The sequence below is a fragment of the Python bivittatus genome, unplaced genomic scaffold, assembly GCF_059951505.1.
Source record: "Python bivittatus isolate LINGU-HERP-01145 unplaced genomic scaffold, Pbiv_v1 ctg000340_np1212, whole genome shotgun sequence".
Taxonomy (NCBI): Eukaryota; Metazoa; Chordata; class Lepidosauria; order Squamata; family Pythonidae; genus Python; species Python bivittatus.
Genome location: NW_028277056.1, coordinates 12,095,082 through 12,108,556, shown reverse-complemented (window position 1 = coordinate 12,108,556; position 13,475 = coordinate 12,095,082). Strand labels below are relative to the sequence as shown.

The window sequence follows — 13,475 nt, the reverse complement described above, 5'->3', positions numbered from 1 at the left end:
ACAGCCTCCAGGCACTGAGACAGAACTTGACAGTTTCACTTGACTGGCCTGGAGTCAAAAGATATAATTGGGTATAATCAGTGTGCCTAAACACCCGCCCCAACTAGGTCTCAGTAAGACATTTATTTATTCATAAAATATCTATACCACTTCAGTATAAGGAAACTCTATAAATTTTATATTGTAAAATACAAATGTAATATGTACAAGAGATTTATTTCATCTCTTTTATGGTTATGGATAAAGAATTCTTCATTCCGCAGCTGTTTTGAGTATCTTGTACTTGCGTAGAGATAACCACCCAACCAGAAAGAAAGAAAGAAAGAAAGAAAGAAAGAAAGAAAGAAAGAAAGAAAGAAAGAAAAAGAAAGACATCCATCCATCCATCCATCCATCCATCCACAGTATCTGTCTGTCTAAGCTGCCATCTGCCCAAGGAATGATTCTCTGATTCTCACAAGCAGCCAGAAACAACAGGACATTGATCCTAACATCACAACCAGGCCCTGCAACAAACCCACATGTCTACCTGGCCCTCACATTTTCAACAGCACCATCACAGGCCCCAACAATGTCACACACAATTAGAGGTGCCTTCACATGTTCTTCCTCTAATGTGATACATGTCATCATCTGCCAACAATGCTCCTCTGGATTCCACGTGGGACAAACAGGTCAGACTTGCCACAAAAAAATTAACAGACACAAATTTGACATCAGAATTCAAAACAAGAACGAAATAATATCAGAGCATTTTTAACCTCACAGAACACTCCATTAGCTATTTTAAACAAAGAAATGTTAGAAGCACAACTTAGTGAGAGACTGCTGAATTCACATGCATCACGAGAAGGCCTGAAAAACACAGTGGGTTTTGAATACGTTGCAATTGCTAATTGATGAAATGCTTGCAACTTGTTTTCCATGGAACCTTCACTTGCATTACTACCCTGTCTTCCCTTGTGCCCCCTGCCCCACCCCTATGTATTTTAATCCCATGTCAACCAAGCCTCTCTATGCATCTGATGAACTGAGCTGTAGCTCATGAATGCCTTAAATAAAAATGGGTTAGCCTTGACAGGTGCTAACAGACTGATTTTTGGCTACACTAGATTAACATGACTCTCTTCCTAAACTGCTTGACATGTCATCTGATCAGGATTGTAAATTCAACTTTCTTCCCCTCTCCTTCCCTCAGTTTCATGGGATAGGGAAGAAACAGGACATATGACAAGTGCCCAGTGAAACTTTAGCAACTGGAAAAGGTGTCTGCAGCTGGCCTTGATGATGCCAAGACGACAAAACATTCTGTAATTTCAGAATGCAAGCTCCATCTTTTCGTAATTCTGTTGCAAAAAAATTTGGATCATGATGTCACAACATAAGCTTTATCACTCGTGCTGTGTTCTGAATTTGAAATATTTGGGGCTTGTGGAAGAATGTAAGTAATTTGAATATGAATACATATTTTATCATGGAGCTTCTAAGCATAGTAGGAGTTCAAACTGTAGAGCAGCAAATATTTAGCAAGCAAGTAGGCTTCAAGACAAAGTATTTCTGTATTGTATTAGTGGTTAGTAAGATGCAGAGGAAATACTATAGGCTAGACCAGTGATGGAGAACCTTTTGGGCTCGGTGTGTCAAAAATTCGGAAAATGCCTAACTTGATTCTACTGGTGTGTCACCCTCCCTGAACAAAAGAGAAACAATTCTTTACATATTCATTTATTTAAAAAAAAAGCCAGTCCAATCACGTGCGGTGTTATGTATTATATAAAGAAACATCAAATAATTACAAAAATGAAATATGAGTAAAACAAACCCAGTTTCTTTGGTAACTCAGACTGGGAGAATAGTTGTCGTCGGGCGTTGATGAACACTGGTGTGTCACCCAAAATGTCGTGGCATGTCACTTTTGACACGCGTGTCATAGATTCGCCATCACTGGGCTAGACTGCCTGAGCTAGTGTGCAAGTGCAAGCTGACCTACTTTTTTTTTTTCCTTTGGGATTCATTTTAACCAATAATGTTTTTACACACTTGTAGCTCCTTGTTGCTTAATTATAAATACACCCAACTGTCTCTGTCTTGAGGCTTGAACATGGAGTGTTACTGAACATGTCCATGTGTACTTGGCCTGGCTTTGCAGACAAAACTCTTCTTGCTCTTATGCGGCCAAATGAGAAGGAAAATTTGTTAAATCGAAAGTGGGATGGAAATCCAAGTCTTAGTCCCATGCAAATTAACTTCCACAAATCTACCATGGTCATCAGTCAGTACAAGTTCTGGTTTTAGTTGGGGATTTATATACAAAACAACTCCATTTCTTTTTTAGTTCCCGCTGAAATAAATTCTTCTCCCAAAATTTTATAAATCAAATATTTTATGTCCTTTTTCCCAATGTGTCTCTTGTAGGCAAATTATATCTTGTTTAAATTTTTTCATTTTTTTTTTCTCTTTTGAGAAGCATTGGCTTCTTTGACCAGAGGAAAGACAATATCTATGTTTATTGCTGGCTGGAAACCCCTTACAGACTTTTTGCAGAAAACCGGAAAAAATGAACAAATGATTTGTGGTTATGATGATTAGACAGGATAAATTATTGAAAGAAGAGAGACATCTTGTAACCTTAGAGAAAAAGGTAAATTCATAATTGTACTTATAACTGCTGTAAAGAAGATCGGAAGCCACTTCTTTGTATCTTTTTTCTTCCTTTTCTATTTTTCCTTTCTTGCACTTTCAGCTTTCTCTTTGTTTTCTTTGCTTTTTTCTTTCTTACTTTATATTAGTTTGCATTTAGTTTTTATCTTCTTTTTAAAACTTTTAATAACATTATTTAAAAAAAGGAAAACGAATTTACCAGTTCTTTCTTACAGATTTTTCTCCAACAGGCTCAAGGTGGGTTGATCTAACCTCATAGGAAATGTCCTGAGATTACTCTCTCTTGACCTGCTTTTGAGCTGAGAACTTCTGGCATGGTTGGAATGACCCTTTTCCTCCTTGATATATTTAGAATTCAAAATGATTTGCACACTTCTAGTACACATATTGAGAGCCAGTTTGGTGCAGTGGTTAAGGCATCAGGCTAGAAACCGAGAGACCGTGAGTGTCCCACCTAGGCATGAAGCCAGTTGGGTGACCTTGGGCCAGTCACTTCCTTCCGGCCCTAGGAAGGAGGCAATGGCAAACTGCTTCTGAAAAACCTTGTCAAGAAAACTGCAGGGACCTGTACAGGCAGTCTCCAAGAATTGGACACAATTGAATAGATTAAAAAAAAAAGTACACATACGTGCTTTCTGCTCTATTGAGGAATTATGAATACATGGTTGTCTCTAACCTGATCCAAGCCTCTGCATATATACAAATCCTAATTATCAGAAGGGGGAGAGCAGAGAGAGATACCTTTCCATGCAAAAGAGCTCATCGGTAGGTTTCCACTTTTTATTTTTTTTAAAATGCTGAGGCAGCCCCATCCACTCTGCACAAACACTGCTGAACAGGAGCCAAAATGCCTTTTCTTCCTTCCAGCCTGCCTTCCTTCTGTCGAAACCTAATTATTTTATAAAGTCTATCTTTTGAAAAGAGGATAAATAATGCAAAATATGGGTTATATTTATTCTATTGCCTGGTTCACACATTTTGCTACATTATGTTTCTGTCAGTTTTGGGCTCAGCATGATGCATGAACCCATTATGGCTTAGCATTCTGTGCAAAAAAAAAAGCCTCCACAGCTTGTTCAACAAAGCATTATTTTAAAATGGTTTATCGTTATGTGTGAATGCATTCCATGTACAAAGGTTAGGTAGGAGGCCCTGGATATACTATTTTTGTTGTGGAACGTTTTATGATGCAGGGTCTGTTAACTGTCTAAGAAAAAGTAAAATCCAGAAAAATCAGGAAAATATAACTATACAATTAATACTAATTTATACACATCATGTAGAATTACAGAAATCAAATAGGACCATTATACATAAAAAACACATGAAAGTGAACCATTATTTAAACTAAATCAGATTGGTTAGTCACTGCGTGTAGCTGCTGTTAAATACAGCATTTGAAGATGTCTGGGAGAACCCACAATGACCAAATTGTGTATGTGTTACAACATAATTGTGGAAATGATGCAAATTATATCATCTGCATTATTGGACGATAAGGTCACAATATATACAATGTCACTTGACCATGCCCCCATGGATGCCATGACAGCACAATCAATTTATTAGCTCTATAAAGTAAAAATATTGCCTACAAACTAGGAGGGACCTCTGAAAAGCTTTTAAACAAAGAATAGATTTTTAAAAATCCCTATTTTCTCAGATGTTTACACGAAAAGAAAAAAAGAAGACATGCTCCTCTGGATCTCTGTGTCCATCTAAACAAGGACATAAATATTTTGATGTATAGTTAGTGAATGTATTACTCTGTTCATGAGGACACACATGAACATGTAAATTTATCACTGTGAGATCTTTATTACCACTTGATAATAAAAGGTAACAGTGAAATTCCCATTTGGGGAGCACAATTCTTTTACATTAGATTATCACTGAGGTCCATAAATAATATTTTATTCTTATTATGAAACTGTCCAATTCTGGTTACTGAGAATGCTTCATAATCAGTGTCTTGAGATTTGCATTCCAAAGACATATTCTGAGAATATATAAAAATACAAATAATGTTAATATAAATTCCAACAGCAGGCATAATCTACTTTTTTCTCTTATTCTTATTGTATCGAAAAACATTAGACTTTCCCTCTGCACAACAATCTGACTGGGCGCCTAGGGGCTCTCATTTGTAATTATGAAAACATTCATGCCACCTAAAGTGACAGGATTCCATTTCAAGAAGCCTTACAAGCCGACAGAACTGATGTTTCAGATTTTCAGCAGATCATCGCTGGTATAACAAAATCTGCTTCCAAGAAAAATTGAAAATCACTGTTCATAACCTGCCGAGAACTTTTGAAAGATTTGGGGGAGCTTCAAAAAGAATTGAAGAAGTATTGGGGATAGTGGAGAAAAACAGAAATGGAAAAAGAATGGAGAAATCATAGGAGGGCAATGACTTGATGTAGCTATCCCCCCCTCCTTATCCCCACCCAAGTAAGAGAATAATAGGGTTGGAAGGGACCACTGAGCCAGCAAATCCAACTACAACTCAGTGGAGGAATCAAAATTAAAGCAAATGACTCTCCAACTTCTATCACTTCCCTTGGTAACTATTTCCACTGTCAAGGGAACAAACAGTGCCAATGTCTGAATAAACACTGGTTTTAGAAGAAATCTTATTTCCTCTAAAATAAACATGTAAGTGGAACAATGAACCAGGACTTTATCCACATTCTTCCCGTGATATCTTGTGAGGAAAAGCTGGTGAAAACTCTCTCAAATGCTGTACCATCTCTTTTTCACATATGGTACCTCTGAATATGTGCCAAAGAAATCATTCATGTTTCCCTTATTTTATTTGTGTGAAAGAAGGTGACTCACCAAAGATCATTTATTACATTTGGGGATTATTAACTGGGATATTGCAGGGTTGACTGAATCAGCCCCATTAAATCACAATCTTTATCACGATCTCAGGATATATGATTGGATATGCAGCAGGTTTGTTCATTATAACAAGTGTGTGTGGGGGGAGGAAGAATTGCAATTCTGTTGCAGGCTGAGCAAGCAAACCTGGGCGGGGGGAGTTGCAAGTAGTTTATTGACGAGTTGTATTTCAGGCAAACCAAAACTGGCTGAGCATTTGCACATATGCTTGGGAAATATACAGGGAAGCAAGGTTTTGACTGTCAGCTGGCTGCAGGGCAGGGGGCACAGAGTCCAATCTAGAGTCATAGTCAAGGGAGATAGATGGTGGGGTAGAAGGTGGACAGCCAATGTAGCATGCAGGAAAATAGGGTGGGGCAGCAGCAAAGAGGCAAGAATGGTCAGTGATGGTCGAAGAGTCAAGTGAGAGTTCAATAAGCCAGTCCATGTTATGAAGCTGAGAGTCAAGGAGGAGAGCCAGAAGCAAGGATGTGGGAATGTGGGTTCACTGTTGGACAACTGTTTCCAGTGGAGGGGCAGTGTCTGGCTGCTGTACTTAAGTAGCCCAGCTGTAGGTATAGCTCAGTTATGGGCTTTGACATCCTCACTTCTCAAAGAATCGAGCAGATCGCCTTTGCCCTGTTCTCCAAAGCTGCTGCTGCATCTAGGGGCTTGGTGCCCTGCCAGGATCTGGCTCCTCGTCACCTGAGTTCACCCTCATCAACTCCTGCTAATTACTGGCTGAAGGAGCCTCAGATGGTTGATTGCTTGCCAGTTCCTGAGCAGGCAACGTGGTGATTCTTTTTTTTTTAATATAATTTTATTGAATTGTTTATAAAGAAAGATAAAAACTTACAGAAATACATAGAATAAAGAAAAGAAGGAAGAAAAGAAAGAGAGAGAGAGAACAAAGCCAAAAGTGCAGAAAAGAAAAAAGAAGGAACATATAAAGAAGTAGCTTCCAATTTTCTTTACAGCAATTATAAGTATAAATGTGAGTTTACCTCTTACTCTATGGTTACATCATGATTTTCATTTTTTTCTATAATCTATTTTTTTTAATCATCAAAACCATAAACCATAAGTTCATCTTTTTCTGTTTCACACAAAAAGTCTATAAAGGGTTTCCAGTCAACCATAAACTTAGATAATGTCTTTTCTCTGATCAATCATGTCAATTTGGCCATCTCTGCAAGTTCCATCATCTTCACCATCCATTCCTCCATTGTCGGTAATATCGAATTTTTCCACCTTTGAGCACACAACGTGGTGGATCAAGCCGCTCTGATTCAGAGGAGACCATTGCAATAGGGGAGGAAGAACCTAAACATTTCCAGTCCCTTTACAAATGATGCAATTGATTTCTGTGCATTTCAGCAGAAAAAATCTCCCTGCAGCTCTCCATTCAATAGGAAGGCATTTTGCCTCTTTGCAACAAGCATCACATCCCCAAGTTTATTTGGAGGTATCATCTTGTTGGGAGGAAAGAGTCACAGCATGGCAAGCTAAGCCTGAAATGTGTATACACAAGCACATCCAAACCCCATATATACCCACAATGGAGACATTACCTTCTTCACACATTAAAGGGTGCATGTGGGCCCTTTATCTGATTTGGATTTCACTTTCATAGATGCAAATTATTGGGTATAGGACTGTGGCAGTGGAGAAGTATATATAAAAAAGAGAAAGTCCCTCTTGAATTGAGATCTCCTTCTTACTACATATTGTCTATGTAGTCATCTATGTTGTTTCCTTGGCAACAACAAGAGAAAGTGGCTTCCCAGTCTATTTATTCTACAAGCCTGGGATTTCCTGTGGATGCCCACCCACAACTTAACCAGGCTGGCCTCTGCTTAACTTTTTTGAAATCAGCCAAGGCAAATTATTGAGTAGCCCCTCCCATTCAATGCAATATTCACAAAATAAATGATACAACGTACCTCTTGACCTTTCTGATCTAATTTGCTTTGGGCACTTGCTAACTCTTGATCCCGGAGAGTCATTCTTGCTTCCAATGCCTGTACCTTCTTTTCCCATTCAAGTTTCTTCTTATTTACCATTAGGTCAATCTGGTGCATTAGTTCTTGAAGTTCAGCATCACAAGGGATAGATCTAAAAGCAACCACTCATTTCATTCTTCAAATGAATTAAAACATGTATAGAACACACATTTTATCCAGAATATGGTCTCTCTCTCTCCTGATTAGTCTAACTTTTTCTTCATTAATAATTTAATGTCTTTTAGATTTTGGAAAAGCTCTGCAAGGGAAGAGTATTTAGAAACTGCTCATTCAGCCAAGACACTCAAGATGATGTGTTCATATCAAGGTTTTGGGTGCCACTAAGTAAAACAAAAGTAAATATTGTACCTTGCTCACCAAGGGCTCATCCACACAGCCTGCTGGATCTGGCTTGGAGACACCCCCCCTTACCTTTTGCCATGTCCTTACAATGGATCTTCCGCCTTGTAACTATGTGACTGCTGCAGCAAGAAACACCACGATGCTATTTCTACAAACCAATTTGCAAATAACCTTGATTTTGGGCCTCTTCCATATCACAACATTATAATTCTTTTCCAACTTACTTGAGAGACAGTTACATACAGATCAGCTAGACTGACTTCTGAATCAACTTACATAGAATTGGGCTGACTGCCAAGAAATATTGCAGGTAAAATTTCAACAGAAAGAAAGCTCAGATAGGCCAAGGCTGTCTCTTTGACGGGAAAATAAATAAATAATCCCAAGCTTCAGGGAATCACTTCTTGATGATGTACTAACTGTTACTCCATTTACACTAAAGTAATTTGAAGTAGTCCAATTAGATAAAAATTAAAATGCTTCTCAACAAGATTCCTTTGATGGGGGGGAGGGTAAGGGTAAATTTCCAGATCATAACCTTTTCCTAATTAGCAAGTTCATGCATGCTAAAGAGTTTAAACTAAAGAAAACTCCTCTTCTTTGACCAGGTTTGGAAAGTAGTTTCAACAAGTAATGAGGGTCAATTAAGAAAGCACTCCTGATGAACAGCAGTTAGTCCCATCACAGCTCCATAGTCTAATACACGAAATCTTAAGCTCATCAAGCATTACGATGCTAATTAAGAGACTGATTGCCCTTAGCATCTGAAATAGTGACACAATGTGGTTTGCATATTTGTGGTTTCTGTATAAATATCTAGAAAGGTGTTTTTTAACCTCAGCAACTTTAAGATGTGTGGACTTCAACTCCCCAGAATTGTGTGCTGCAATGATGCGAAGGCTATTAAATCTGTTCTTATTGAAGAAAAGTTTTGGGAGTTGAAATCTATGCATCTTACAGTTGTTGAGGTTGAGAAATACTGCTCTTGAACCCCCTTAGATTCTAAAGTTTTTTTGATGTCCACCTATCCCCCATTCTTTCCCTATTTATTTCTGTTGTTTTCCAGAGACCAAAGCTAACATGTTGCAATGCTGCCAAGGCTATTAAAACTGTTTTTATGGAGGAAAAACACTGACAGATTAATCAATATAGATCTGAACATTTGATTTTTCCAACTTTCCTGTTGAATTTATAGAGATTTTGAAAGACAGTGTCCTATTTAGAGAAATGTTAAATAAACTGAAAGGTCATAGGTCATTCTATTTGTCACTATAATGACAAAACAGAGAATGCAGATATGAGCCACTTCAAATCTCAGTTTAATGACAAATGCCCTGAGTTAAAGGCAGACAATCAGCTCTGTACCTTAGATTACTTTTCCCACGTGTAAGGAGGTCTTACAAGTCTGCCATAAAAATGATGTAAGCAATATAGCACCTTGAATCCCCAGCACAAATGCTGTACAAAAATATTAAGTCAGCAATCCTTTGCATATGTGCCTGGATGTAAAGCCTCAAGTTAAACTCCACTCCTAATGTCTACATGCAATTTTTTCGCCAACAGTATGGAAGGAGCTTGCCATTCCATCTTCTAGGATTTTTTTTTTTTAATTTTCCAATTTACTGTGGTATATCCAGATACTAATCAGGCCTGCCCTTCTTAGTTCCCAGACTCTGTCCATATCTGCCAGAATCTGCCAACTTGTAAGGCTATTTAGAAATAAGCCTCATTAAAAAGTAGTAGTCCATTTCAAATGTAACTTTATTGTTGTAGGGTCTAGAGGCAGAATCTTGAAAGCCTGACAGAGTTTCTCTCTGTGTCCTCTTATACCAAAGAGAATCAAGATGGGGTTATCTTGAGTTTCTTTCTCAACCACCCCCTTCTTTCCCAGGGCTGAATTAAGGTTTGCTTATCTGTTCTTGCATTCCTTCTTTAAATTTATATCCATGCTCCTCTACTGCCCTGAATGTATGTCACTGGACTTAATCTCATTCCTAGCCTATCTTTTAAACCTGCCAATCCTTTTCATTCTGGAAAATAAACCAGTTTTTCCTGCTTAATCCAAATGAGTCATAATCTGTAAATTTTATTTATACCAATTAATTCCAACTAAACCATGGTGTGTAAAGTTTAGGCTTTCCTTCTTTTTCAAAGAGGCGTTTTGGTGGGCCCAGACCAGCTTTTATCAGTTAGTGGTAAACTCCTGAGAGAGATATTTATATTTTAGGAAGGAAGGTAGAAAATACATGTCATTGACTATTATCTGTCCCTGCAACATTACCCCGCCCCCGCCTCATATTCACCATTGAGGGCAATCCATTTTGTTAGCCACCAAGAGAGCAGCAAGAGTCACCACTAGCTTAAACTCTCCCAACAAGACATATTGATATAACAAGGATAGCATTTATATTAAAGATCCCTAAAGAGGAAAGTTTGCAACAGTTGTTGACACCTAATAGTGATAGAATATTGAGTGGTGGATGCAAAGGAACAAGACCAATTAGCTACACTGCCTGCCACACACAGACAAGACTTTAAACCAGAGACGGTAAATGTGGGACCTTCCAAATGGAGAGTCACAGGTTTCCTATTTCTGCTGAAGGGCATTGCTTTGATACACAATTTTACACTCTCTCATAATGTGTGGGCATGCATGTGATAGTGCACTCTATCTTATTTACAAAGGATTAACTTGCTTTGTAAAGAGCACAGCATTTCTTTCCCCCACCTTCTCTCTTTGTTGAATGCCTGATTGCCTTCTAAGAGAGCACAGCATTCCCCCACCCCATTTCCTTTAGAAGCAATTAGCCAGACACCTGCAGCCATAAATTAATTCTGTACCAGGCTGGTGTTAGGCTGGTGTCCGGAGAAAGAAGTTTGAAATTCCAAAGAAGAGATAAGAAGAAGAAAAAAGTTAAACTTAGATTCACCTCTTTAAGTCCACCTTTACTTTTCCCTGGGTCATCCCAAAATTCCCTTGTATGGATATGAGGGGATGTACTCTGAATATGCCTATAAAATCTTTGTTGCTCACTTTGCAAGGTGTGGTTCTGGGCAACATTCCTTGAGCCATCCAGAAGGTTTCCTTGGCCAATAAAACCTCTGTTATTTAAAAGCCTCATCTCAAGTCTTCTTATTTGGCTTTATTGAAACTTGGGAAATAAACGGTGCCATACACTGCCTTAGACCAAAGACAGCAAATCAGGGCCATGAGAAAAAAGATCTGGCTCATCCAGCCATTTTTATCTACCTCCTGGAGCATTTTTAATCAGCATGTGGCCAATTCCCCCTTCTTATCTGAACTGCCAAAAAGACACCTTCAACAACTTTAAATAAGCACAGTATCCCTTGCTTTGACATAACATCTTTTCTTAGGTTGAATGCAATGCATTCATGAGAACCAAGAGGACACCTTGTGTATCTCTTATAAAACTGTATTAATAAAGAAGTGTAATATTTGTATGATCCTTTCAGGGTTCAAAGGGCTTTATGTGCATTAGCCATCTTTGCATCCATCTTTTAAGGAAAGAAAGATGCGGCAGCAGGACCTGAAACAGGGAAAGAAATCTGCAGGAAGGCATCTTGTGGATTAAGGGAAGGAACAACATTTGAGCCAGGGGGCCTGCATTTTGTAACTCACTCTCAGATTAATTAGGCTACACCCATTGCATTGGATTGTTTTTGCACTTCATGTTAATGGGAAAGGACCACAGCCAATTCCCCAGCTGACTAGATATTTTAGGAAGCACATCTATTTCTAAAAGCAGCCTTTACAACCTGGTGTCTTCAACTAGACTTCTATTGCCATGATACCCCAGCCAGACTGGGCCAACTGGGAAATGATAGTAGCTGAAATTCAAACTATGTCGGTGAGCACTAGTTGGAGAACTGACTAGTTTAGATCAATAGTTTACATAACCCAAATCTCTAGATTAGAATCTAGTACCTAAATGTTACTACCCATTTCACACAATGTGACTGCTTTGGAGAAGACTATATGCTGCTAAGTAAAATCATCTTCTAGCACCCATGACTGTCTCAGTAGGCTGCAGGTAAAAATCCACCATCTGAATGCTGCAAAATGATTTTTTAAAAAAATTAGTAATGTTTATAAAATGTTTAATATGTGAGATTAAACATGATTAATATGTAAAATGAGATTAATATGTAAAATGTGAGATGCTTGGATTTATATTTTTCCCCTTTTTTGCTTTGTTTATCAGTTGGTCTTGTATTTGGGGGGTGCTTTTGTGTATTTTGTTGTATTGTTTTATAAAATTTATAAAAAAAGGAATGGTTTTGCAGCGTATGTATGTAATATGTAAAATGAGATTAATATGTAAAATGAGATTAATATGTAAAATGTGAGATGCTTGGATTTATATTTTTCCCCTTTTTTGCTTTGTTTATCAGTTGGTCTTGTATTTGGGGGGTGCTTTTGTGTATTTTGTTGTATTGTTTTATAAAATTTATAAAAAAAGGAATGGTTTTGCAGCGTCCAGCTGGCTCTCTGAATGGGCTGCAAAGAAAACCAGCTTTCTAGCCTCCAGCTGACTTCTGAATATGCTGTCAAGCAAATCTGATGGTCTGAAGGTGTTGCAAACTGTCTCCTCTTTTCAATTTGACTATTTAAAAATCAGAGAAGCTTGAAAAGATGGGCACCAGCTGTGCCCCTCTACAGATGGGCTCCCTAAGTGTGCCTTGTTATTCATTTATTCAATTAATTTGTGTAAATTCGTATTGATTCAGTTTGTTGTCTAAACGAGGGAATAAAGTAGCCACCATGCCCAAAAGGCTCCAGAATTGTGCTGAGTCTTAAAATGTCAAATCATGGGCTGTCATTCGACCTACCTAGCCATCATTTGTTCTTGCAGTCCCTCCGACCTCTTCTCCATTTTGGCCTTGATCAGATCTATTCAAAACAGAAAGAAGAGGAAAAGTTTAGGGCTTATTCACAGCTCTGGAAAGCCTCACCCAGTACAGAGGGGTGGAGTGGGGGAACAGCAAGCTTTCTTTCCTCAGAACCTTTCGGTAGAGCAAAAGCAAGTTCGAGTCGACAGACGCCGTTTTCGAGGGAACCCGTGAATCCGGAGAGAGGTCCTCTGAGCATACCCAGAGGGCCGTCCTCAAAATGCCTTCAGGCTGGGCTGGCGCACCCGCTCGCGGGGGCGAAGGGCTTACCTGGAGGGCTCTCGGGGCTCTCCCGTCCACCTGCGGAGCCCCGCGGCTCTGGTCACGCCGGCGGGGAAGCAGCCTGGCATCCCGGCCGGCCGCCCTCCCGCCGCGGCTGCCGCCTCTCGCGGCCACGCCCCCTTCGGCCCGGCGGCAGTTGCAGGAGGGGCCGGCAGGCTTCTCCCGTTGCTAGGGCGACGGGGCAACCCGCGGCGGCGGCGGGGGAACCCCGAGGGGCGGAGCCAAAGGCTGGAGCCGCGCGCGCCGGGGCTGCTCGCCCATTGCTGCGCGGTCCGGCGCGCGCCGGAGTCGCCGCTTTTCCTGCTCCTCGGGCGCCCTGCAAGGCTTTGGCCACTAACGGGGAGCAGTAAGTCCACCGGGGGAGGCAGG

The 13,475-nt window shown here is 39.6% G+C and overlaps 1 protein-coding gene across 1 annotated transcript in view; it reads right to left on the bottom strand.

The window, feature by feature from the left end:
* Nucleotides 1–12,808, bottom strand: part of DEUP1 (deuterosome assembly protein 1) — a 48,659-nt gene extending 35,851 nt beyond the window's left edge. Inside the window, exons 1-2 of the mRNA XM_088140564.1 lie at nucleotides 12,765–12,808; nucleotides 7,491–7,662 (exon numbers count right to left, since the gene is read on the bottom strand). Of these exons, the coding sequence (XP_087996690.1) occupies nucleotides 7,491–7,662; nucleotides 12,765–12,808 (216 nt within the window). The remainder of the gene's footprint in view (nucleotides 1–7,490; nucleotides 7,663–12,764) is intronic.
* Nucleotides 12,809–13,475: the final 667 nt, after the last annotated feature.